General features: G+C 37.7%; 2 protein-coding genes and 1 non-coding gene across 3 annotated transcripts; 2 read left to right on the top strand and 1 right to left on the bottom strand.

The window, feature by feature from the left end:
* Positions 1-1411: 1411 nt before the first annotated feature.
* Positions 1412-4294, top strand: LOC143542439 (calnexin homolog). The gene is made up of 6 exons (XM_077035024.1): positions 1412-1507; positions 1600-1669; positions 2332-3446; positions 3527-3598; positions 3689-3805; positions 3886-4294. Exons 1-6 carry the CDS (start codon positions 1412-1414, stop codon positions 3994-3996), a joined length of 1581 nt encoding a protein of 526 aa, XP_076891139.1. The 3' UTR covers positions 3997-4294.
* A 663-nt stretch (positions 4295-4957) lies between these two features.
* Positions 4958-5039, bottom strand: TRNAS-UGA (transfer RNA serine (anticodon UGA)). The gene has a single exon. It is a non-coding gene; the product is annotated as a tRNA-Ser (tRNA).
* Positions 5040-5905: 866 nt separating this feature from the next.
* LOC143542438 (uncharacterized) lies at positions 5906-7475 on the top strand. The gene is made up of 3 exons (XM_077035022.1): positions 5906-6056; positions 6854-7010; positions 7305-7475. Exons 1-3 carry the CDS (start codon positions 6054-6056, stop codon positions 7349-7351), a joined length of 207 nt encoding a protein of 68 aa, XP_076891137.1. The 5' UTR covers positions 5906-6053; the 3' UTR covers positions 7352-7475.
* The last annotated feature ends 19564 nt before the right edge of the window (positions 7476-27039 follow it).

The raw sequence follows: 27039 nt of genomic DNA, 5'->3' as shown, positions 1-27039 counted from the left end.
ACGTGTATTATATTAAGTTCATTTAAAACAATCATTTTGTGATATAAATAAAATCAATTTACGTACGCATAGTATAAATATAAGCTAATAAAATCATTTTGTAATACATTTTTTTCATATACATTCCGTAATTATTTACTTTACTTGTAATTTAATAATTTGAATCATCCCGTGTGTGACACGGGCTCTAAAACTAGTAAACTTTCTATAATCTATAATATATATAAACGAAACCATAAAAATCTTACATGTCGCGATGTGGCCGCTCCCACCTTTTTTGGAGTCACCAGATTTGCTTGATTTTTAAACTGAGGCTTCTCATGCATTTGACTCGAATTCACAGGTATGGGTCTCATCAAACCCAGATATTTTTTAAACAGGTTATAACATCTCATTAGATTAAAAACTAATCTCATCAAATATTTGATATAAAAATCCTATAAAGTAGGGATATACTAAAAATTAATATTTGATTTATTTAAAAAAAAGATATATATGATTTATAATTAAAAAAACAATTTTATAGTAAAAAATAAACGGGTCTTGGGTCTTATCAAACCCATATAGTTTTTAAACCGGATTATAACATCTCATCTATTTGTGAAACAATTTATCATCAAACCATAAGTATATTATTAACTTTCATACAATAAAAGTATAAAAATTCAAAATATAAATAAATATTAGAAACAAATAATATAAAACAATCCCCGTAATATGGGGGAGGGGGGAACTAGTATGTATATATATATATATATATGCTGGCGAGAATATGTATAATGGTTTTTGTTTAATTTTACTTTTTTTTGTTTTCGAACGGTAACTTTCTCAGTTAAGGGTAATCACAACTCCTACGAGAGGAGCACACCATCCCACTCAGACCAGATTATGTTGTCTTAGCCGGATCCACACTGGCATCCGAGTTTGGCTTGAGCGTTCCTGGTAAAACTCGACAACCACAACCTGCCCGAAGGCACAGTCAAGTTAACCAGAACGAGTCTGAAAACAAACGGTAAAATCTATACGGCATCCGAACTCGAACCCAGGCCAAAGGACGGGTCATCCGTCATTTGCCATGTGAAATGACCACTCCGATGGAATGGCACCCAATCCATCATTTGTTTAATTTTACTTTAACACGTGTTTTAATCTTAATTCTAATTTCTATATTATTTATATTTCATATAAATGACCCGTTACCATAGCCTTTCATCTCGGAATATGATGATGCAGACGACGCGAGCCATGCCTGAAAACACGTACGTGGCAATCCCTTATTGGCTTATTTCCCCGATATCATTGGTTAATATAATTTGACGTAACCCCACTTGAGATCCGTATATATACGTACGTATTCAGTATTCACAACATACTAACAATATATATTTGTACAGAATTTTATCGTTGGATTATGGAAGAATGCAAACGGAAAATGTGTTGTTTGCACTTCTTATGTTTGATTTTGATCAGTTTATTCGCTTTTGAGACATACGCGTCTTCTGGCAGTGTGAGTGATCTATATATACTACGAGTGTGTGTGCGTATAGTCATTTCGATCATGGTTTATGATTTAGGAATGATTTTGTTTTATATTTTCAGATATTTTACGAACCGTTTGACGAATCGTTTGAGGGGAGGTGGATTGTGTCTGAGAATGAAGCATATTCAGGTAACATCTCTTAATTTGGATCTAATTAACAATTTTATTTTCATGATTCTACAAGAAGCTTTAAGCGTTGAAGATGATTATTTTATGACTTTAAAAGTTTGATAAATCATTAAATCTTTTTAATCGGCTACGGTTAGTTGTCACATCAGTCTGTCAGTCAAACACATCATAGTAGCTTTATGATTTGCCACCTATAGTCCTATACGACTCGTATGGTTGTTTTCTCACCTTCATACGGCCAGTATGACCATTTTTGTCATGTCACACGGTCATATATACGACACGTCATTAATGTCTGGATAGTGTGTTACTTATCTTTCTTTGATTCTGTCCTCAAGCCACTTTGCAATTTCCGTATGTGAATTTTTGTGTCTACTGTTTAACAGCATAGTCAGATCGATCAGCAACAAGAAAAACGGATTCAGAAAGATAGATTTTTGATGGACACTTTTTATTAATCAAAACTGAATACAATGATTAAGAAACAAGACTAATTGACCCTTTAAATAGAAGATCCAAACTTCAAGCATAATAAACTCTATGCCAATGAAATCCTAAAATAAAAGTCTATAAATAAACTAAAAACCAACTCTAGAATATTGTTAACCTAAATGATTAAGTCCAACACAATTATCATCTTGGTTAATGTGGTTACTGATCAGGTGTATGGAACCACACAAAGAGCGAAGGCCATGAGGATTACGGGCTTCTAGTAACCGAGCCTGGTAAAAAATATGCAATTGTGAAAGAACTAACCAATCCAGTGGGCATTACCAATGGCATTGTCCTACAATTCGAAGCCCGCCTTCAAAACGGTCTTGAATGTGGCGGTGCATATTTAAAGTTCCTCCGCCCACAAGAATCCGGCTGGACCCCTAAATCATTCGACAACGATTCTCCTTACTCGATCATGTTTGGCCCCGACAGATGTGCGAGCACAAACAAAGTCCATTTTATTATTAACCACAAGAACCCGGTAACCGGTCAGTACATTGAACACCACCTCATTTCACCTCCTTTAGTCCCTACAGACAAAATGAGCCATGTGTACACAGCCATATTGAAGCCGAATAACGAAGTGGTTATCATGATCGACGGTGTAGAACGAAAGACGGCTAACTTCATGACACCTGATCATTTTTACCCATCGTTAATCCCACCGAAAACTGTACCTGACCAGGAAGATAAAAGACCTTCAGACTGGGATGATGTTAAGACAATATTCGACCCGAATGTGGAAAAACCCGATGATTGGGATGAAGATGCACCAATGCATATTGCGGATGAAGATGCTGTGAAGCCTGAGGGATGGTTGGATGATGAGCCCATTGAAATCGACGATCCAGAAGCAACGAAGCCCGAAGATTGGGATGATGAGGAGGATGGTGAGTGGGAGGTTCCAAAGATTACCAACCCGAAATGTGAAAACGGGCCGGGCTGTGGTGAGTGGAAAAGACCCATGATAAGGAACCCGAATTTTAAAGGAAAATGGTATGGTCCAATGATCGATAACCCGAATTACATGGGTGTTTGGAAAGCTCGTGAAATTCCAAACGTTGCGTATTTTGAAGTTGAGAGGCCTAATTTGGAGCCTGTTGCTGCAGTTGGTATTGAGATCTTGACAATGCAAAATGGTATTTTGTTTGATAATATTTTGATCACGAGTGATGAAAAGACTGCGGAGTCAATCAGGGATGTAACGTGGAAGCCGAAGTTTTTAGTTGAAACCGCGAATCAGAAAGTTGAGGAACAAGCAGATGGGCTCAAGGGCATCCAGGTAATGCCACAATTTCACATTTCAAGTTTCAACTCATTATATTTTGATGGATTTTTAATGATTTTCGTTTGAAATTGCAGAAATCGGTGTTTGATGTCCTTTACAAGATTGCTGATTTACCTATACTGGGTGACCACAAGATGAAGGTTGTGGTGAGTTGTCATACTCGTTCTCGTTCAGGGTTTATGGTTTAGGGTTTAGTTTTTACTGGTTACTAAAATCTTAAAACTTAATACGTGTAGGAACTTATTGAAGAGGCGGAGAAGAAACCTAACTTAATAGTTGGAATCATAGTTTCACTTGCAGTTGTGATTGTTAGTCCACTGTTGAAGATCTTGTTGGTCATCAAGAAGAAATCGGTTAGTAGCAAACCATTTTGTGAATAAAAATAAGTTTTTATAAAAGAAAATAGTGATTAATTTATGGTATTTGTTATCAGGTGAAGAAGGTAAATGTGACACCAAAGAAGGATGCAGGCAAGACTTCAAGCAGTGAGGTAGGGGAGGATGCAGGCGCGTCTAGGAAAAGGACTACAAGGCGCGACGACTGATTTAGTTAACGTGCGGTAGGATCCAGGATTTAGTTTTGGCTCAAGATTTAAGCGACTTGATTAGTTGTTTTCTGTTTTGACCTTTTTAGATAAATTTGTTAGGTTTTTATGAAAAAATAAGAGTTGGAGTTAGTAGTCGTTCGTAGACAAACTCGTTTCAGTGGATTCTTTTGCTATACGTAGAAATAAAATCAAATACTTAACGTGGTGTCAAATCGACGCTGCCACTTGACAATGCAGACACAATTTTGAATACTTACCATGGTCACTTAAGATTGCTTATTTAAATGGTTCATCCATCGTTTAATATTGCGCTTTTTTATAAAAATGTGTAAGCAGAAAAAGGGAAGTGTGTTTTTATATATATCTAAACTTGGGAAGACAGCAGGTTCGGCGTCGATCACATTAGGTTCAGGTCAAAACGAGACTGAGTGAATGTAAGTTCGGGATATTGATAAATTTAGCTTAGGTTGAAATGAATCCTTCAAAAAAAAAAGTAATTAAAATGGACATGTTCGTTGTATTTACTATTTATGCATGTCTTAATAGCCCATTTTCGGTTATATTTTAATCAGTCGCTGTTTAGTAGCACTGGGTTACTGTTGATACAATGTGTGTAACCCGCAACAGAGCAAATTTGCATTTTGTAAAACCATATTGGTATGTGGAGTCAACGAATTGTAAGCTATCTGATAGGAAGTTTATGAATCTAGGAAGGTTTTCTATCTCATAATTTGATACATTGTACTTGAATATTAAGTATTAACCCAAACAAGTTTTTAAAAGTTTTATTGTTTTATGTAGTGATTTAGTTTTAATCATTCCATCATGCAATATTAAATATGTTGACAATATGCTGTGTTGACGGGAACATGATGCATGAGACTGTTATAACATTGTTTCGATCGGATCAAGTGCTCCCAAATATAAAACACCAAAAAATTTATAAAAAAAAAAAATTCGTCGACAGCAGGGTTCGAACCTGCGCGGGCAAAGCCCAACAGATTTCAAGTCTGTCTCCTTAACCACTCGGACATATCGACTTGTTTGTTTATTTGATACCTTCATTTCAAATAAAGTAGTAAGAATCTAAGCAATTAGTAAATAGCTTTTTAACCGATGTTTGTTCAAATCATATACAATTTGTAACTTATAAAAACTAAATTTCTGTTGTTTTAATCAATTGCACACTTATTTTTATGATAGATCATTATTATCATATACATGTTAGTTATTATGAAAACAATGTCTTATCATATAAGTAAAACTAAAGACTAGAACTCTTGAAGATCAACAAAGCTAAAACAACTTACAAGACTAGTTAAAAAAGAGAGCAAAATCAATATGAACAATATAAAATATGAAATTAACAAATTGAATTGTAAAATAAAAGGCCAATAAAATATACATAATATCAAAGAAAAAGGATAGAAGATCAACTAAGAAAATTAAAGTTTGTCTAAAAGTACTCTTGGTACATGTTCAATTTTATTAATTTCTTGTACATATTCTTAGGCTCTAGCTTGTTGCTTTGAGTTCGTGTTTTAATTTTATATATTTGTATCATTCAAATAATAATTATAAAATAACAATAATAAGAAGAATACTCCTTTTTTTTTAATAAAAAGAATTTTCCTTTTACTAAATTAGATTTTTTATAAAACATTTTATATTATACAAAAATTATTTAATTATGCTAAACAGAATGGTTTCATGAAGGATGATTCAGGGTGAAGTGTTCAATCGGTACCAACAAACACATAATGGTGTTTAAGGCCAATACCATAGTATTTTGTGTCGGTACCAATTTCTACGTTTTTCTTGTGAACCATCTCTTTTCATCGGGTTCACCAAGCCGCTCGAGAACAAAAACAGGGTGGTGTTTGCCAAATACAACCCGCACCCAACCCACCTAAAATTAGGTAACCGTCTCATAAATATAAATGCCCCCATTTATTTAATAATAATAATAATACATTCTTTGATTCTGTGTGCTTCGAAACTGCAGGACTGCTGTCTGGAAACTCTCTTGCTTGCAGATCTTCTCAAACCCTACAATGGTAACCCATTAATCCCAAATTACCCATCGTTTTTATCTGCATATACCTGTAGTCAGCACATCCTTTTGCTTAATTAGGTTTTCCATCTTACGAATTCGATGAATCTGCATGTAAATTCCGATCAGATCCATTCAATAATCATCATCTTTCGTTCACGCCTTAGGGTTTTTCTGTGTTTGATTTGTTAAATTTTTTTTAATAGAATTACCATTTAAACGAATCAAACGATTACAATTAAGTGGCTGGTAAACGGGCAACAAGCTTTGCCGTGACCCCTTTTCGAATAGCAAAACTGATCGTAACGGAAAACAAAGCTTTGGGTCTTAGGGGCCGAGAAATTACTATGCACGACCCGTTAACCCTATTAGGAACTCCACAGCCTCTAGGGCTAGGGAGCTGAAAACGAAAGGGATAAACGTGTGTTGATTCTCGAAACACGCTTTCTCGTGTTTAGCAACTTTGCTTATTTACTCATTCGATTTGGTTAATAATTGTGTTTTCGTCGATTAGCATACAATTTCTTGTATATTTCATTAACATGATTAATATATGTGTTTTAGAGTGCATTGTTTTGGTTTACAGCCGAATTACCTCATTTTGGCTCATCGGCTGCATCACGTTAATTCAATTGCGTTGGTTCCGTAATTTCTGTATGCATGTTATTTTGTATCCACTTCAAGTTCTATCTTTTTGTAAAACTCAGTTGATTCTTAATAATGGATTAACTGAACTGAGAAGATTATATAGCATCTGAGCCTTTTTTTTTAATTAACTGACATGTACTGTGATATTTGTAGACAACATCAAAGCGTTTATCCGATAGAAAGGTGGAGAGGTTTCAGAAGAACATCAAGAAACGTGGTTCCGTGCCTGAAACAACCTCCAAGAAGAAAGACAACTACCCTGTCGGCCCTATAGTGATCGGGTTTTTCGTCTTTGTTGTCATAGGATCCTGTAAGTTTATCTGTTCTTTAAACTCTCTCGTCAAGATTTTGAAACTTTGCTACCAAAGGTCAAACGGGTCGATCTGATCAAACAGGGGAAAGTTTGTCCAATGCTTTTATAAATAATTTAAACATCCTAGATTGTTGATAGTTTTAACATTATAGTTTTTATAATTTTATTTGATAAATTAGTTTGTGTAAAACTAAAAATGTGAAGAAAAGTGCGAAATTAATAAAATGATATGCAACAGTTTTAATCTTTATTTATTTAGTTGGCATCTGAATTTTCTATACCTTGTGGCAGCTTTGTTTCAGATAATTCGCACAGCAACAAGCGGGGGCATGGCTTAGCGTATGAATTGTCATCAGCCGGGTTTTTTTTTATTTGTTTTGTTGGTTAAACGAGTATTAAAATGTTGAAGGATTGGTTAGTAATTTCTAAATTATGGGGATATATCTTCTAATCGTGGGTCAATGCTTTTACTCGAGACTGGGTCGCATATGCGATCTTCACCTTTATAGCAAGAAAATGAATTATATCTATTAGAACCCATCATTAACATACTTTTTGTGTAATTATTGTATACAAAAAGTTTGTGATAATCTATTGTGCTTCAACCAACCAACAAATAAACGGAGCTAACGTAATCTCACTTATAACATGGCTATTGATTTCATATATCTTTATGTGGATAAGCAGTGGATTGGTGGACGACAGTGAGGGTAACGGAGATCGAGTGTTCAGTTCTTTAAAAGAGTTCTTGAGTTGAGTCGTTTAATTTACCGGACAAAACAGGGTAGAGCGGGGTAGCAGGTTAGAAGACTTGTTTTTTCAATTGATCTTATTCAATCTCTTTTCATTCATGGGTTCTCTTCCGATCACTTTCCTTGAAACATCAACTTTATGAACCTAAAACTTTAGAATTGAATCCTATATACCCATTTCAACACTATAATTGAGTGAACCACATAAGCTCCAATCAAGATTAAAGAAATAAAAATAAAAATCATACCTGAACCCTCTAAATACGACTACGAACGGTCAAATAAAATGAATTTAACAAGTCTGAATTTCTCTAACCTAGATTAAGGACTTGATCAAACTCGAATTGAAGATTGATAGCACGTTGTTCGTTAAGAGAGAAGGAAGCGACTTCCTGCTGGTGCAAGTCTACGTGGATGACATTATCTTTGCTGCATCTAAAGTCTCCATGTGTCAGGAGTTTGAGGACGTCATGAAGAAAAGGTTTGAAATGAGTGCTATGGGTGAACTAACTTTCTTTTTAGGATTGCAGGTTGATCAGAAGAAGGATGGGATGTTCATTCATCAGACCAAGTATGTCCATGATGTGCTCAAACGCTTCAAGATGGAGGACAGCACTCCATTCGACACTCCAATCTGCGTCAATCACAAATTGGGTGCTGAGTCAGACGGTGATGCAGATGTGGACCCAACTCAGTATCGGGCTATTATAGGTTCTTTAATGTACTTAACTGCTTCTAGGCCTGATATAATGTTTGCTGTTTGTCTTTGTGCTCGTTTTCAGGCAAACCCAAAGGAATCTCACATGAAGGGTGTGAAGAGGATCTTGCGGTATCTCAAGGGCAAACCGAAGCTGGGGTTGTGGTACCCGAGAGGAGGAGACTTGGAGCTAGTCGCTTACACAGATTCTGATTATGGAGGGTGCAATCAGAGTCGGAAGTCAACAACTGGAGGATGTCAGTTTCTTGGTGGCAGATTGGTGTCGTGGCAATGCAAGAAACAGACTTCGGTCGCAATTTCAACCTGTGAAGCAGAATACATGGCAGCATCCAACTGCTGCTCCCAGGTTCTTTGGATTCAACAACAATTGCGCGACTATGGTCTGAATTTCTTACTTACACCTATTTGCATTCATAACACAGCTGCTATCTCAGTAACTAACAATCCCGTGAAGCATAGTAAAACTAAACATATTGACATACGTCATCATTTTATACGGGACTGTGCTGAGAAGAAACTGATTGTGCTTGAAAAGGTGGATACGCTTGATAATTTCGCTGATCTTTACACTAAAGCGTTTGACAAAACACGATTTCAAAACCTTATCGAGCTGAATGGGATGATCAATCCCGAGTAACCATGCTTTTCATGTTATATTTAAAAAAAAAAAAAAAAAAAAACGTCACTACTGCTTAAAATATGTCGGTTACCTCAGTTTGAAGGACTTGTCTTCAGATATGTTTTGGTCCTCATTTTCTACTTGTAGATTTTGAGGATAGCCATTAACCAGATGACTGAAAGTGACCGGGGCGGTTTATGATGTGTTTTCATTCTTTCGCTTAAAATTAGTCGATCATATTAATTAGTTAGAAGGACACATACTAGTATGTGGTCGGTCCAGCTGATCCATTGGATCTTCGGGATAGCCGTTAACCTGACGACTTGACTTGATCGGGGCGATTGAAGTCAAAAATTTTTTCTGGGAAATGAAATTATTTTTCAAGTCTACTACTTTGTAAGAAGTTCGTTAGCTATGTTTAACAGAAAGTTGATCCAACCATGGAAAATGATAGATATACTGATTCTGTGTGCTTAACTAGTGAAGTTATTAGGCTTAAAAGGCTTTAGGACAGTCATTGTATGTCATGGTAACTTTTTATGGTGCGTAAAAGTAGATGTGATACAAACTAAAACTACTTGATTTTACGTGGAAACTCCTTACGAGTTTTGCATGTCTTCATATATATCTTTCCGAATGATAGGCAGAAAAGCGATTACCCAGTCATACACGAGCCCGTAAGTGTTCTGATTCCCGTGAAGATAGCGTTTCAAGAAACTGCAGTGATCCAGATTCGGGACTTGCAGTTGGTTACTACTCTGAAGTCTATGTAAATGTTTATCAAAAAAAAAAAAAAAAAAAAAAAAAAAAAACTTATGAGTTATTGAAACATTTTAGAGTTCAACATATCAAGACTTCTTAATCATGGAGTAAGAAAGAGAACGTGAAGGAGATGAAGAGTAATTACAAACTTAATCAGACACTAAGGGTCGAAGTCAATTCGGGGTGACTTGGGGAAAGCCAAATACGCTTTGAGAATAGATAGGAGGCATCATAATCTCTGAGTTGTTGCCCACTTAATTTTTGAGCTTAATTGAACTTAACTCGTATCACAGAAACGATGAAAACCATCTTAAGTTATTTACCTGCTTACAACCTGTCTCTATATGTCATAATACAGCTAAACACGGATCTATGTGACAGTCACGTAATTAGTATGATTCCTGTTCGGATCTTTTCTAAAACGTAGTAGTCCCTATCGAGACTGAAATTTGATCCCTTATACTTTATTTTTAAAAGTTTCTTGTACTTAGTTAGTTTTATGATTTTATAACTGGTTACTTGGACTTGATCGTGTCATTTAATTCTTAAAGGGAAGTTTTAGAACTTAATTGCAAAATTTTCGAATTATAAGGGTTGATTTTGTAAATATAGGCGATGTTGTTAAACATGCGAACTTGTGAATAACTTCACCTAGGCGAAGTTAACCGTAACTTCGCCTGTATAACTTCGCCCCTATATAAGGATTTTCAAGAGTCACCTGTTCATAACTTTCAATATCAGCGAACTTATCTCGATTCACACAGCGAACTTATATCCGATTTTCATCCGATTATCTTTTTTCCGATTTCAATCAGTTTTCAAGGTGTGTTTGGGTTCTATATCTTATACTCGATGTTCGATGTTGTTAATCCTAGGTTGTTTTGACACCCGGTTAACGACCTCGGATGTTCGAAACCTATACCCGATTTCAAAACTTGTTTTACGTGTTCATGAACAAACTGATCGTCCGGATAACTTTAATACCTTGTGTTTTAGTCTCCTTAATCGTCAAAATTGGCCGAAACACCAAGCTTTTGGATGTTGATTCTGCTTACTGTTGCCGATTCAGATTCAGGCGAACTTAAGGCTTAGGCGAAGTTATCCGTAACTTCGCCTGAGTCTAAACTTCGCCTGAGGCGATGTTGTGGTGAGGCGAAGTTAACATTAACTTCGCCTGGACCTGTTAATTTTTAAATTATTAGACGAACTTAAAGATGAAGCGAAGTTGTTCCCAACTTCGCCCCAACTTTAACTTCGCCTATACAGAAATTATCACAACTTCGCTCATGGTAATAGGCGAACTTGTGTTAAACCTTAACGTATATCTAACTTAGTTCGTTTGTTGCAGATATGGCTGCAGTAGCAGGTGCCGGAGGTGCTGGAGGCGATGACGGAGATAATCAGAGACAATTCTTTCCGGGTCACAACATGTTCATCACCTTAGACCCGGAAACGAGCGGAGTTGAAGACTACCGTGAGATCATCACATTCCTCATTCGCTCGAGGATATTCCACGCTATCACGACGACTCTGCCGATATCCTTACCCAATATCGAGGATTCTGGCAGACTGTGGAGTACGATTGCCGCGTTGAGCCCCCGGTTATGCGAGCAACCGTCAACAACCAAGAAGTTCAGTTCTCATCTGAACAAATACGAGTGGCTTTACGGTTCGGTGAGGAGACTAGGGATGACCCTACGGAGTTTGTTGCTCCGTTTCGCGATGGAGCATTTCTAAGAATGGGCTATTCTGGCCCATTGGGCAATACCCAGAGACGGAAGGGGTTCCTACTCGATCAGTGGCGCTTCCTCATGCACGTCATGATTGTGTGTATGTCTGGGAGGAAGGCGGGTATTGACGGTATGGGTGCGACCATGCAGTCCGCAATGACTGCTCTGACCTATAACAAACGTTATAGCTTCAGTCAGATGGTCTTTTACGAGATCGATAGACAGAGGAGGGCGATGGCTCTTGAGCGGTTCATAATGTATCCAAGATTCATCCAGATGATCTTGAACAATGTGGCTCCGAATTTGCCACAACGACGCCCAATAAGATACGTGGAGAGTGTGAGCAAACGTATCTTTGCTCAATGCCGTACTTCGAGTGCGAGGAGCAAGCCTGAACGTCGTCCAAGGCATACTCCACTCTTTGGGTTCTTAATAAACCCGGGGTATGTGCCAGCTCGGGGGGATGAGTTCAGAGACCCTCAACCACAACAGGCAGGAGCAACTCGTGATGTACCTACTGTGCCTGTGGTGTCGGCTGAGGAGGATGTAGACCTTGATGCTGCATTTGGCGGCCAAGGATTCTTCGACATGGATCGTTTTGATCCACAAGAAGAGGTGCAGGTCTCTGCTGCACAGGTTAGGGAAGTGAGTGTTACTAGAGCAGCTACGACGGTGGCTGACTCGGATCTTGATGACGTTATGGATGAGGCGAGGAGGATGTTGGTGACTAGAGAGAGGATGTTAGGAAAGAGAAAGAGAACGGTGGATGATAGTGAATCAGAAGAAGAGGAAGAGGACATTCACAAGTTGATTAGACGTTCAAGACGGGAGAGGACATGTGCAGGTATGGGAGCTGGAGAGACTTCAAGGGTTGTACGTTTTGCTCCATCCGCACTGTCAGGTATGTCGATTGTTCCTACTTCTGTACAGGTTACAAGCGCCGCGGATGTTCCCGTGGTGGCTACATCAGCTGTCAGCATCCCATCCATCACACTACAGACGACGACTCCGGAGATTGTGTCGTTACCACCTCCAACGCTTACGACTTCAGAGGTGGTGGCACAATTTGTAGAGTCTACCGTTGTTGCAACTGCAGGGTTGTCGGTCACGATACCACCTGCGGTTACGTCCACAACTGCTTCTGATGTCCCGGTTACATTCGAGATCCCTCCTCAGTATACTCAAGACACATCTAACATGAGGTTTGATTTCGATGCAACCCTCTCAAACTCGGAGAGAATAGCTGCACTTGAGCGGGTCGTGGCTGAACAATCAAGGGTGAATCTTATCCAGACCCAGGCTATTCAACGCCTTGTAGCAGAGAATCAACTACAGTCGTCCCTCCTGGTTGAACATGGGCGAATTATAGATGCTATGAAGGAGTTCTTTGCATCTCAGGGGGAGACAGGCTGTAGAGGCGACGAGTTAAGGACGAAGAAGCGTTTTGATAGAGACGATGATCCCAATGCACCGAGAGGTGCAGGTGGTGAGTTGCCAAGAACTTCTCAAGCTCTTGGGACTTCCACAGCTCAGGGGGAGTCTGCGGGTGCAGTTGGTGGTGATGAGGTGGTGATGGTTGATGATGATGATGATGTGAACGATGCTTTGAAAGAATTGGATGATGATGATATGTTTGATGATGATGTGCTGCCTATTGAGGAGATTGAGAAGATTGGAGCACAGATTGTGATTGAAGATGAGATTGAAGAAGGTGAAATAATTGAAGAAAATGTTGAACACGAGATCCCATATGTTGAGAAAGCCGATATGGGTACTGAAAATGATGAGACTGAGTGGGAGGAGCAGCCTAGGTGGAAGGAAGGCTGTGCTCATTGGTTTATTAAAACTAAGAAGCCTGCTGTTCCAACCATGTTCAAGAAGAGTTATAATATCAAAGGCTATGCTGAGTCGAAGAAAGGAATTATTTGTTGGATATATGATGAACAGATAAAGTTGTTTGTGGTGAAACGTTTTGATGGGATTCAGTATTTTAAAAGAACGTTGAGATCTCTCAATACATTGCCGGAATGTGAGGTGAAGGATTTAGCTAGATTGGGGCTGATCAATAGAAGCGACGACAACATAGCAAGGGTTATTGGGAAGATCGTGTGGAAAGAAAGCATAAAAGAGAAGAAGTTTGAGTTATTAAAGCCACAGAAGGGAAAGCTAGTGGAAGATAAAGAAAGGGGAATGAGAGCAGATGGCAAGCCATGGATGGTAATGAAGTACAAACCGATTCGATGCATTAAGGAGGTTCCAATGAAGATTATGCCTCAAGATGTGTTGAAGAATCTTAAATGGTGGTATGTTGATTGCCAGACTGCTGAAGCCGTGATGGAAGACGAAGATGAACAAGAAGTGCTGAGGGTGTATGATCCGATGCATCTTGTTAACTTATCGAAAGCTGATCTGCAAGTGTTGAATGAAAAGAAGATATTCTATATTCCTGCTTGGAAAGATGAAGCAAGGAAATATCAGCGAGTAGTCACGGTATGTGTTAGAGAAGGAGTGCATGCGTGAAGATACAGGATTACAAGACAAGAGCTTAAAGATCAAGATATGAAGCTACTGCCAAGGGGGAGTCTGTTGGTGCATAAATGTCAGTAGTTCATAGTCTAGTGTCTGTAATCGAGTCTGTAATATTATTTATGTTTTTGTTTAAGCGAAGTTGTTAACAAGTTCGCCTAGGCGAACTTGTTGAACAAGCGAAGTTATGGACAACTTCGCCTGAACATATCAGGCGAAGTTGTCGTGTATTTATATATAGGTTACGGGCTGTTTAATTAGTTAATCAATCAGTTGATAGAGTATCGTGAAGTCAGTCGTTTGAGTTAACCGAGAGTCTGTATCAGTGATTCATATCACGTGAGTTCAGTTATTGATATATAACGTGTTTCGGTTTATTCGTGTGTGTTTGTTTGGTTTGCTTTCTACGCTCGTAACGATCTACGCAGGGATTCCGCACCTGAGTAGACCGGGATATCTCGTGTGATCCGTCCAGGGAACCTACATAGAGGTTGAACGTTGGACTTACAGTTAGCAACATGCCTTTCATTCAAGATGAGACAGATTTTGCCAACATCTTTGTAGTTCTTGTTGTAACCCTCTTGTTTGATAAAATATTTAAAAAACTTATCAACTTTTGGTTGATTTATTCATTCTTCCCTTTGTTTTTGATATTTTCTCAAATTTTCTTAAGCATGTTCTTTGTCATATTTAAAGATGATTCATTTTGGTTGACCAAATAACAACAGGCTCGTGTATGACTGGGTAATCACTTTTCTGCCATATCATTCGGAGAGATCTATCTTGAGACATGCAAAACAACTATGCATCTACACATAAGATTAGCATATTCATTATGTTTATATCACCTTAGATTTTACATCATCATGGGAAAGTAACCATACATGTTAATGACTATACTAAGGCCTTTTTTTTGCCTAATAATTCCATATGAGCAGCTAAGTAGTCAATGTACTATCATTTCCCAAAAACACAGTTTAATATTCAATCACCCCAATATCTCTTTCTTATCAGGTTAATGGCTATCCTGTTTTGACCAAAAGTGGTCAACAGGATCAAACATACATGTGAATATATGTCCTGTCAAAGTCAGAGTTATTGACATAGTTTTAAGTGAAGAAATAAGAAACAAGTCATAATTGCCCCAAATGCATTCAGTTTTCAGGTCAATGGCTATCCTTTGAATCTGTAGAGATTTAAGGACCAAACATACACAAGTGCATGTCCTTCTAACTGGGCAAATGACATAATTTTCAGCAAAAATAACTACTTGAGACTTTCCCTTTTTAAAAAAATCCTTCTTTTAAGCTTCTTAAAAGCTTGAACTGAATAATCTTATCATATCTCTTCACCATTAATCAACTTGCTCATGTTTTGACCAAAATATAGTATTTATGCAAAATTCATTATAAAATTCAATGAATCACTTAATTTTGACATAAAACTCATTTTGACACAAACAGTTGCATCACATACTTAAATCTTAATCATTCTTAACATCATCAAGAAAAACAGACTGTACTAACATTCAATGTCTATCCTATCTTAACTATTTCAGAAGATCAGATTAAGAACATATTCAAGTAACCGTAAACATGTGATTACTCATGACATCATATAAGCATTCAGTTTCACCTAAACAGATCAAACTACTTATCATAACATCAGATCAGTTAACATGATAGTCAAGAATTACCATCAATTTCAAGCAAATTGCACAGATAGTTACTCAATCACCTATCAGTTAACATCAAAACAGTGACATAATCAAAACATATTAAATAACATTTAGTTGAAACATATTCAATATGTGTAATCTCTAATAAAATAATCAGTTATCACAGAGATACACACATAGAAATAGTTAAGTCACATAACATTTAACATACTCAGTAACATATTCAGCAACATATTCAGAAAGTGTAACCTCTAATAAAATATTCAAGTAGCACATAGAGGTACCCAACCAAACACACATCCTTAATCAGATTTCATCAGAGTTGATCATCCCCAGGGATTTCAAAAGAAAGTTGAATCTGATTCTATCAAGTGGTTTGGTGAATAGGTCAGCCAAATTATCACTTGTATCAACTCTTTGCATTTCAATCAAACCTTTTTCACTGCAATCTCTGATGAAGTGATGTCTGATTTCAATGTGCTTAGTCTTAGAATGTTGCACAGGATTCTTAACAGTAAAATATGCAGCAATATTATCAATCAGAATAGGGGTGTTTAGAAAATTCAAACCATAGTCCAACATCTGATTTTGAATCCAGAGAACTTGTGCACAGCAGGCAGATGCAGCAACATATTCAGCTTCTGCAATGGAGATTGATACTGTAGTCTGTTTCTTGCATTGCCATGACACTAGCCTTTCTCCCAAAAACTGGCATCCCCCTGTTGTTGACTTTCTACTCATATTGCATCCATCATAATCACTGTCTGTATATGCAATCAGATCAAAGGATTGGTTCTTTGGATACCAAATCCCTAAGTCTGGTCTTCCCTTCAGGTATCTGAATATTCTTTTAACAACATTCATGTGGGAGACTTTTGGATTTGACTGGAACCTAGCACACACACACACAGCAAACATGATATCTGGTCTTGTTGCAGTCAGATACATCAGAGATCCAATCTTGGCTCTGTATTCATGCTCATCAACTGACTCCCCCTTTTCATCAGCTATCATCTTTTCTTTGGTGTCCATTGGAGTTGAAGCAGTCTTGTAAGCATGACAGTTGAACTTATTCAAAATGTCCTGCACATACTTAGTTTGATTAATGAAGATCCCTTCAGCCTTTTGTTGAACTTGTTGCCCCAAAAAGAAGTTCATTTCACCCATGGAACTCATGCTGTACTTGGACTTCATCACCTCTTCAAACTCCAAACACATATTTTCATTTGTTGATCCAAAGATGATATCATCAACATAGACTTGTAAAAGCAGCAAATCTGACCCTTTTCTTTTGTAGAAGAGTGTCTTGTCAATGGCTCCCCTTGTGAAACCATTTTCAAGTAAATGATTTGATAGCTCATCATACCATGCTCTAGGAGCCTGATGCAATCTATAAAGGGCTTTGTTTAACTTATACACCCTGTTTGGATACATGGGATCCTCAAAACCTGGTGGTTGAGCCACATACACTTCTTCATCAATCTTTCCATTTAGGAATGCAGATTTAACATCAAGCTGGAATACTCTTATGTTCTTTGAGGCAGCATATGCAAGGAAAATTCTTATGGCTTCCAGTCTTGCAACTGGTGCAAATACTTCCTCAAAGTCTATCCCTTCTTCTTGAAGACATCCCAGTGCTACAAGTCTTGCTTTGTTCTTAATAACCAAACCCCTTTCATCCCTTTTGTTTATGAACACCCATTTGGTTCCAATTGCATATCTGTCATGTGGCTTGTCTACAAGATCCCATACATGTAAATCTCTAAACTGGGCCAATTCCTCTTGCATAGCCTCTACCCAACTGTTGTCTTTTAATGCTTGAGCAATATTCTTTGGTTCTAATTGGGATAGAAAGCAAGAGTAAAGACAGATGTTTGCTATCTCAGAATGACTCCTTGTTACTCTTTCATGCAAGTCACCAATGATATTTTCAGCAGGATGATTCTTTTCAACAGTAGGAGTTTGTATTATCATATTTGTAGACAAATTTGTGTCAAGATTTGATTCATTAAGTTCAGGTTCTTCAATGATCAAATCAGCTTCTGCATCATGAAACTCTGGTGCTTCATCATTGTTTTGTCCTGAAGTAGATGCACCATTGTTTCCAAGATTCAAGCTTTGAAACAAGTCTTGAAATCTTGCTGTTGTTGCAGCTTCATCTTCATTTGATTGGTTGCCTGTGTCACTCCCATTCTGAACATGATCATTTTGTACATTAGGACTGTCTTGACTTGTTATCTCCAGATCTTGTTCAATTGCATTGCTTGAGGAGCTCTTCACAAAAGTGTATTCCTTTTCTTTTCTAGCAACCTTCTTCCACAATTCTTCCAAGTCCAGTTCTTTCTTCTTATTCTCTTCAATCACACTGGTCTTGTAGAATGAATCATCAAAGTCTTCAGATGAAATCTTGAATGACTTTATTAGTCTCTCATGATCAAACAGCCATGTTGCACCACTGACTGTATTGAATTGATTTTCATTAAAAATGATGTCAGATGACTCTAACACACTCATGTGATCTTTCACATAAACTCTGTATGCCTTTGAGTGAGTAGAATATCCAACAAAGAAACAATCTAGTGACTTAGTTTGAAACTTGTTCAAATAATCTCTAGTGTTCAATAGAAAACATTTGCAACCAAAGGGCTTGAAAAACTTGATGTAAGGCTTTCTGTTATTGAAAATTTCATATTGAGTCTTGTTATGCCTTTTGTTTACAAGTACCCTGTTCTGAACATAACATGCTGTATTGATTGCTTCAGCCCAAAAAGTGACAGGCATATTTGCATCAGTCAACATGGTTCTGGCAGCTTCTATCAAAGTTCTGTTTCTTCTTTCTGCCACACCATTTTGTTCAGGAGTTCTAGGAGCTGAGAATTGTTGAAATATTCCTTTCTTTGTGCAGAATTCTTCCATAACTCCATTTTTGAACTCTGTACCATTGTCACTTCTCATCATTTTGACTTTCGTATTCAGCTTGTTCTCAATCATTGTAACACAACCCATAATCAACTCAGCAGACTCATCCTTGGTACTTAGGAAATAGACCCAAGTATATCTTGAATAGTCATCAATGATCACCAGACAATATCTTTTCTTTCCAATACTTGGCACACTCACAGGACCAAAAAGATCCATGTGAAGTAACTCAAGTGGTTGATCAATTGAATTGATGAGCTTTGTCTTATGAGTAGACTTGTGTTGCTTGCCCTTTTGACATGAATCACAGTGATCATCAAACTTAAATTCTCTTGTAAGTAAACCAATCACATGTTCACCCTTGACCAGTCTATTCATGTTCTTTAAGTTTACATGACACAATTTCCTATGCCACAATTTTGATTCATTTTCAGTGGCTTTGGAAACAAAACATGCACCACCTCTTGAAATGGCTTATTTCATATTCAACTCATATAAGTTGCCATTTCTGGGTGCCATCATCATAATCATCTCAGGTGGAATAACAAATTCAGGTTTTAAGATGAAGCAATGAGAATCATCAAAACTAACTTTGTAACCTTTATCACACATCTGTGATATGCTCAGAAGATTGTATTGAAGTCCCTCAACATGAAACACATTATCAAATGACACCTTTCCATTTGTCAAGATTCCTTAACCCACAATCTTTCCACCATTTTCATCACTCCCAAAGGCAACAGGACCTTCATATTTATCTTCATAGTTCACAAGTGACCTCTTGTCACAAGTCATGTGCCTAGAACAACCACTATCCATATACCATATGTCATTCAATGGAGTGGCCTGTTCCTGCACAAAGAGAAATTTGATTAGTCAGGTGATGAGGTGCAAGTTTCATCAACTTGCAACTTATCAGTGTCAATTTCAGTGACAGCCTGGGAAGTGAGTGTTGTAGATTCAGGATCTGCATGAGTGATTTCCAGATTATCAGAATGATCAGTTTCATAGCCACATTCTCTTGGTGTTTTGAAAAGTGAAACTGAACATTGAGGCTCAACTGAGTCAGTGACATTTTCTTTCAAGACATAGTCCTTTGTTTCTGAGTAGTCTCTTACATCAGCCACAGCTTCAATTTTAGTTTCTGCTTTAGGTTTCCAAGTGAAACCTTGTGGTTCATATCCATGTTTCATCAAGAACTTCTCATCACCAGTAAGCTCAGTTGATTTCATTCTCTGATAAGTATCTTTTCTTCTTGTCTTTTCACTGTTTGATGATCCATATGATTCATCAGACTTAACTGATTGAATGTCTTGATTAATCTTCAATGACTGATTTTTCTTCTTTGTCATCTTCTTGTGCTTCTGTGGTGACTTACTTCTTCTTGCACACTCAGTCACATGTGTCTTTCCTTTGATTTCAACATTCTCTTCATTAATTGTCTTCTTTCCACAGACATTCCCTTTTCCCAAATACATTTCATATTTCTGTTTGTACAATGCAAAGTCTTGACCATACATTTTTCCATCTGGTACATGAAATGGTTTGAGTTTGAATCTTTCATGACATGAATCTGTGTGGTGACCATATTCATCACATTTTCTGCACCAAACCTTTCCTTTGAAGACTTCATGTTCTTTTGGTTTCTTGAATCTTTCACTTGGCTTAGGTGTATTGACTCCTAAAGTCTTCTGATTCTTCAAACCATCAAAGTCAATTGAAAAAGGAACAAATTCCTCAATCTTGATGTCTTGTCTTTCAACATTGCTTTTGACAATGACAATCTTCTTCATAATCATAGGTTCTTCATTACTGCTTTCTCTAACCCTTGACTGTCTTTTCTCATATTCTTCCATTGTCTCCACCTCTCCAACATCCAACACTTCATGACTAGAAAAGATTGGATAAACCGGGATAAAGATTTCTGTATTAGTCTTTTCATTCACATTCTTCTTCTTGTTGTTCTGCTTTATCCTATTCAATACAGTCTTGCTTGGAGGTCTGACTGCATTGTAGTTTATCTTTCTCCTTTCACAGATATCAAAAGAGACATGTTCCCTTTTAATGTTATCATTTTGTTTCTTTGATTTTGGTGGGATTGGTGGATACTTTGGAAGCTTATCAACAGATTCAGGTTTTTTATACTTTCTTCCTTTTTCAGCAACTTGAATTTCCTTTTCAGTGATTTGATCACTCAAATCACTCAGATCATCTTGATCCAACTCATCTGAATCAAAGTCATCCTCAGAGACTTGAACTCCAATTGACTTTTCCATTTTCACTTATTTCTTAATCACAAACTCTCCATCTTCATTCACTTCTACCTTTTTGTATAAATCAACAAATTCTTCCCTGTCTTGAAAGACATCTTTGAATTGTTGTAAGTATGCATCTCTTTTCTCTTTGTCAACCTTTGGCATAAAGTTGTTGTTGAATGGAGGTGGAACTGTCTTGTATTTGTCCTGTTCTTTCACTTGATTCAGTATTCCACAAATGTCCCAAGTTGAGACCAAATTCTTAAGAAATTCAGTTTCAACCTTTAGTCTTGTGATTTGCACCTTTTCTTCAATCAACATCTTCTTTAGACCATCAATCTCAGTGATGTATCTTGTTTGAGATCTATAAATGATCATACAATCATCTTCAAGGCTCTTAATCTTTTCATCACTTATCATTTCACTTGCCTCATACTCATTTATGGTAATTTGCTTTCTAAAACACTCACCTTCCAGCTTGCCTACTTTTGTTTTTAGTTCACTAATAAGTTCATTCAAATCAACTGTAGGAGCAGAGTGTACCTGAGAGGAGGTTCCCTTTTCTTTCTCAATTATGGCTATGAATGCTACATTTGCCTTTCTGATGTCATCAGCAATATCCTCCTCATGACTGCTCCAATCAAAACTTCCTTCACGTTGTGTAGTTACTGCTACATTTCCTTGATTTCTGATCTAATTTTGATTTGCTGGAACATTGTTGTTTTGACTATTTTGAGTTCCTTGAAGGTTTTTATTGTGATTCATTGAGGCTGAAATCCTTGACTCTGTTGCATGTTCTGTTGTTGATTGTTCATTTGAGACTGAAAGTTATTGAAGTTTGGATTGAAGTTTGGATTGTAACTGTTGTTGTTGTTGAAATTGTTCATCTGATTGCTGTTGTTGTTGAATCTTGGCTGATTTTGCTGGTAATGCTGGTGACCTCTAGATTGATTGTTTTGATATTGAGGTTGACCTCCTGGTTGTTGATTCTGAAATTGATTCATCTGAAAATTTCTTTGTTGATTGCATTCTCTAGCAAAATGACCAGGTTGCTGACAATTGTAGCATATTGCTTTTGACTTGTCAAACCCAATCCTGTCATTTGGACCAGAAACCAGAGATCTACCAGTTCTATTGTACAGCCTTCTACTTCTCAATCCCAACATAGCAGCTTGCCATTTCAAATCCATATCTTCTAAGTCATCTGCATCAATTTGTTCCAAATCATCTTGAACCACACTTGTGTGAATCATGTTCATTGCAACAAAGGCATTATATGACTCAGTAAACATCAAAAACAAAGCTTGTGTCTCATTGCTTTGAACATGTCCTGTTCCAGGGTTAGGAACATTTCCATTAGACACAGAGGCAGAGTCAGAATCATCAATCAATTGCACATTGAACCTGTGCTGATTTCCTTGAGTGCTTGTGCTACTCCCAATAAAAGATTTTGGAGTCACAACATTATGTTCAGCTGGTTCTTCTATTATGGGAATTTGCTGTTGGTTATTGATGGACATATTTCCCATTGGTGCAATCAAAGCATTTGAAACATGAAAACTTGGTCTATCTTCCTTGATCATCTCATTCTCAATCATTTCAAGTTCAGCAGCTTGAAGAAAACATACCACATCATCCAATTTCAATTCATTGAAATTTTTGCTTTTGAAGGATGAATTTACAAGCAGTATACCATTCTTTTGGCATTGAGTTGAGCAACTTTGTATTCAAATCAAAGTCAGTCATTACATAATCAGTTGTTCTCAACTCATTCACAATACTCAGAAAACGTTCTAGTATTAACTTCAAACTTTCTCCATCTCTATACTTGAACCTTTCCAACTGTTGCTTCAGTCTTTGCTTCTTATTGTTCATCAATTCAGTGTTCCCTTCATCCATCTCAAGGATGGCATCATACATTTGTTTGGCAGTTGTGTGATGAGCCACCTTGGTCAGAATTTCCCAAGACAAACCTAGCTTAATCATAGCCAAGGCTTTGTCATCCACCTTTCTCATATTTTCTCTTATAACAGCAGTTGCAGTAGCATTTGCACCTTCTTCAACAGTAGTTTGTGGACCATTCTTGATAGAGTTCCACATGTCAATGTCATTGTAGCATACGGCTGCTTCAAAGAGTACCTTCTATTTGATAAAGTTTTCCTGTCCATACAACCTAGGTATCTTGTTAGTAGACACCTCTTGTTCCTCATATCCAGACATTTTGAGAAAACAAATATCAGTTTCTTATAAAAAGTTTTCAAAATAATCAGATCTGAAACCAGAATGCTCAGATCTGATGTGTCTGATGTGATTAGAACAAGATTTAGATATAAAGATTAAAACTTTAAATGAAACAAGGAAGAGAAAACACCGGAAAATTGTAGATCTGAAAGAAAAATGAAAAACAGGGCAGCTGACGTCACAAATCAATCGAACAGTGCTCTGCTTACGTTATTCTTCTTCAAATCTTCAATCAGCAACAATCTTTCTTAAAATAGCAGTAACCAGCTCTGATACCACTTGTCAGGTCCCACTTTTATGGTCGATTCGGCTCAAATCTTTAATCAATCATGTCATAACTCACACAAAATTAATCGTGTTGACAAGAGAGTTAATGACGGGTTACTATATTTAGAAAGATGACCGTTTGTTAAAGGCGGAATCAATAACAAACATACGGTTGCAATGAATATTCAAAGATAGAAGACACACACAGGATTCACTCAAAAGATTTCCATTTATATAATGTTAGTCATACAAAAGGAGTAACCGATTTAGGGTTTATAAGGAATCCTCGGACAGCCGTTACACACACAAAATATTCTCAATTAATGTGTCGTGTGTATTCTGTCTCTCTGTCTCTGTGTCTCTCTCGGCGGCGTGCCCTAATTATTCTATTTATAGGCCTGCCAACCTAAGACAGCTGTCATTCCTTCTAGAAACCCTATCCGATAGTACATATTCAAATTACATATTCAAAAATAAAACTAAGTGTAAAACAAGTCTTCCGGGTAGGCTTTTCATTAATCTTCAGTCTCCGAGTACGCAGTGTACTCGGCCTTCCTTCGGACTTGGTAAACATAGAAGTGTACTCGGAATCAGTTTCCGGGTAGACTTTACTTAAAGAATATTTTACCAAGTAAAATATTCACCGAGTAGACTTCAATCTTCTTGGACTTATCAAACTTTGCCCGACAAATCCTTACGAGCAACCTTGTTCTTCTATGGTCCTGTTCGGCTCATTGTCATTGAATAACTTATTGATAAGGCGTACTCGAGAATACATACCTTACTTGAGCAGAACCTTACTCGATATAACTTAGAGATATTCCATTAACTCATCAAGAATACCTTGCCCGGTCTTCCAATTACTTGGCTTCTTGGACTTGGTTGACCATACCTTACTCGGAAGAGTAAAATACTTGGTCTTGAAGAACAATCCTGCTTGACAAAGTGAACCTTGCTCGGATATGCCAAATCAATGATCCTTACTCGGAAAATCAATAAAAAGTATACATTGCTCGGATATCCACTTAAGAAGTCTATTTGAAGTAAACCTTGCCTGGGAGGCAAAATCTCGTACTCGGCTAAGTAAAAGCTTACTCGAAGGTCCAAGGTGTGCTCGGATTCAATACTTAGCAGTTTCTGAGGAGGTTGAGAAGATTCCAATCTTCCATATTCTTCGTTTTCGGTCAAATCTCCTCATTTGGGTCAAATTCTTGACCCAACAAGGACATGCTTTGCAATGCTCTCGTTCTAACCCTTCCCGACGGAAACGACGATTTTGTTGTATTTTGCGATGCCTCCCATCAAGGCCTTGGTTACGTTCTCATGCAACGAGGTCAAGTTATCGCATACGCATCAAGGCAACTTAAGGTCAACGAGAATAACTATACGACTCACGATTTCGAACTTGGTGCCGTTGTTTTCGCTCTTAAAATCTGGAGACATTACCTTTATGGAACAAAATGTGTGGTTTTTACCGATCATAAAAGCCTTCAACACATTTTTGACCAAAAAGATCTTAACATGAGACAACGATGATGGGCCGAATTACTTAGTGATTACGACTGCGAGATTCGCTACCACCCCAGTAAAGCGAATGTTGTCGCCGACGCCCTAAGTCGAAAGGATAATGTTAAATCCGTTCTGCTTCTAAGCGTCATTGTTCAAACCGATCTTCAAATTCGTATCTTTCAAGCTCAACGTACCTCCGTTGAAGAAGGTAACATGTATGACGAAATGTCATGTGGAGCCGAACTTCAACTCGAAACCAAACCCGATGGTCTTTTGTACATTCTCAATCGTTTGTGGATTCCCGATCGCGATGACCTTCGTACTTGTATACTTGACGAAGCTCACAATTCGCGGTATTCCGTTCATCCCGGTGCGGATAAGATGTATTTCGATCTTCGTGCTACCTTTTGGTGGCCGGGTATGAAAAAGGACTTAGCGTTGTTTGTATCTAAATGTTTTACTTGCTCAAAAGTCAAAGCCGAACATCAAAGACCTTTTGGTCTACTCGAGCAAACACCGATTCCCGTTTTGGAAATGGGAAGACATTGCTATGGACTTTATCACCAAATTACCCAACACTCAAAAAGGCAACGATAGCATTTGGGTGATCATCGATCGTTTGACCAAATCTGCTCATTTCATTCTGATCCGCGAGAAGTATTCTGTCTAGCAGCTTGCTCAAATCTATGTTCGGGAAATCGTGTGCCTACACGATTTGCCATTGTCTATCACTTCCGATCACGATGCCCGTTTTACCTCTCAATTTTGGCGATCTCTTCAAGAAGCTTTGGGAACACGTCTCGATCTTAGCACCGCTTATCATCCTTAAATAGACGGTCAATCCGAACGTACAATCCAAACACTCGAGGATATGTTACGAGCATGTGTTCTTGATTTCGGTGGGAATTGGGATTCTCATCTTCCATTCATCGAGTTCTCCTACAACAATAGCTACCACTCTATCATTGATGTGGCTCCTTTTCAAGCTCTTTACGGTCGTAAATGTCGTTCCCCGATTTGTTGGAACGAAATCGGTGAAGCCCAAATCACGGGACCCGAAATGGTCCAAGAAGCAACCGATGTCATTGATCAAATCCGTAAAAATCTCCTAGCCGCTAGAAATCGTGAAAAGAGTTACGCCTACAAACGGCGAAAACCTATCGAATTTAATGTTGACGATCTTTTTCTTCTAAAAGTATCTCCTTGGAAGGGTGTAGTCCGTTTTGGAAAGAAGGGTAAACTAGCTCCTCGTTTCGTTGGTCCTTTCAAAATTCTTGAACATGTTGGGAAAGTAGCGTATCGACTCGAACTACCGCAAGAACTTGCCGGTGTTCATCCGACATTTCATGTTTCGAATCTCAAAAAGTGCCTAGCCGAGGGAAATCTTCATATACCTCTCGACGAAGTTCATGTTGATGAGTCTATGCTTATGGTTTAACGACCCGTTGAGATCATGGATCACAACGAGAAGAAAACTAAGCGTAGTCGAATTCGGTTAGTGAAAGTTCGATGGGAATTGCGGCGTGGCACGGAGCTTACTTGGGAACGAGAAGACGCAATGAAAGAGAAGTATCCATATTTGTTTGCATCGTCGCCTTCATTTTAATTTCGGGACGAAATTTCCTAAAGTATGGGATACTGTGACATTCGTCAATTTCGGGTATCGATTCGTATTCGTTTTATAAACTTTATTAATGTAAACCGACCCGTTTTGTAAACCGAAACTTTGGATATAATCAAATGATGGATTTTATGTTGCAATATTATTTTACACTTGTTGGGTCTTGAAAACATTCAATTCGGTATTTAGAACGCTTAAAAAAATCACTTAAAACGAAATTCAAGGGCCAAAACAGCCAGTTTTGAAAAATTGGAAAATCAGGAAATATACCCCGTCGCGCCCCGCGACGGGGGACACCCTATCCGGTCGGGTAGCGCGAAGGCACACCTGCACATCAGCTCGTTTTTTTGGTTATTTTTATGTAAACATGTGACCAAAACACCCCATTTTCTTGCAAGACCCTTTATGTTTGACCATTTCAACTTACCC

The sequence above is a fragment of the Bidens hawaiensis genome, unplaced genomic scaffold, assembly GCF_021521415.1.
Source record: "Bidens hawaiensis isolate Kalapana, Puna unplaced genomic scaffold, B.hawaiensis_p1.1 tig00012849_1, whole genome shotgun sequence".
Taxonomy (NCBI): domain Eukaryota; kingdom Viridiplantae; phylum Streptophyta; class Magnoliopsida; order Asterales; family Asteraceae; genus Bidens; species Bidens hawaiensis.
This window is presented reverse-complemented; position numbering and strand designations above follow the sequence as displayed.

Excerpts from the sequence above, each read along its gene's own strand:
- LOC143542438 (XM_077035022.1), top strand. Across the intron at positions 7,011-7,304 it reads CTTTGTTGTCATAGGATCCT|CTTTGTTTCAGATAATTCGC; the intron begins GTAAGTTTATCT and ends ACCTTGTGGCAG.
- LOC143542439 (XM_077035024.1), top strand. The coding sequence starts at position 1,412 with ATGGAAGAATGCAAACGGAAAATGTGTTGTTTGCACTTCTTATGTTTG. Across the intron at positions 1,508-1,599 it reads CATACGCGTCTTCTGGCAGT|ATATTTTACGAACCGTTTGA; the intron begins GTGAGTGATCTA and ends TTATATTTTCAG. Across the intron at positions 3,599-3,688 it reads ACCACAAGATGAAGGTTGTG|GAACTTATTGAAGAGGCGGA; the intron begins GTGAGTTGTCAT and ends TAATACGTGTAG.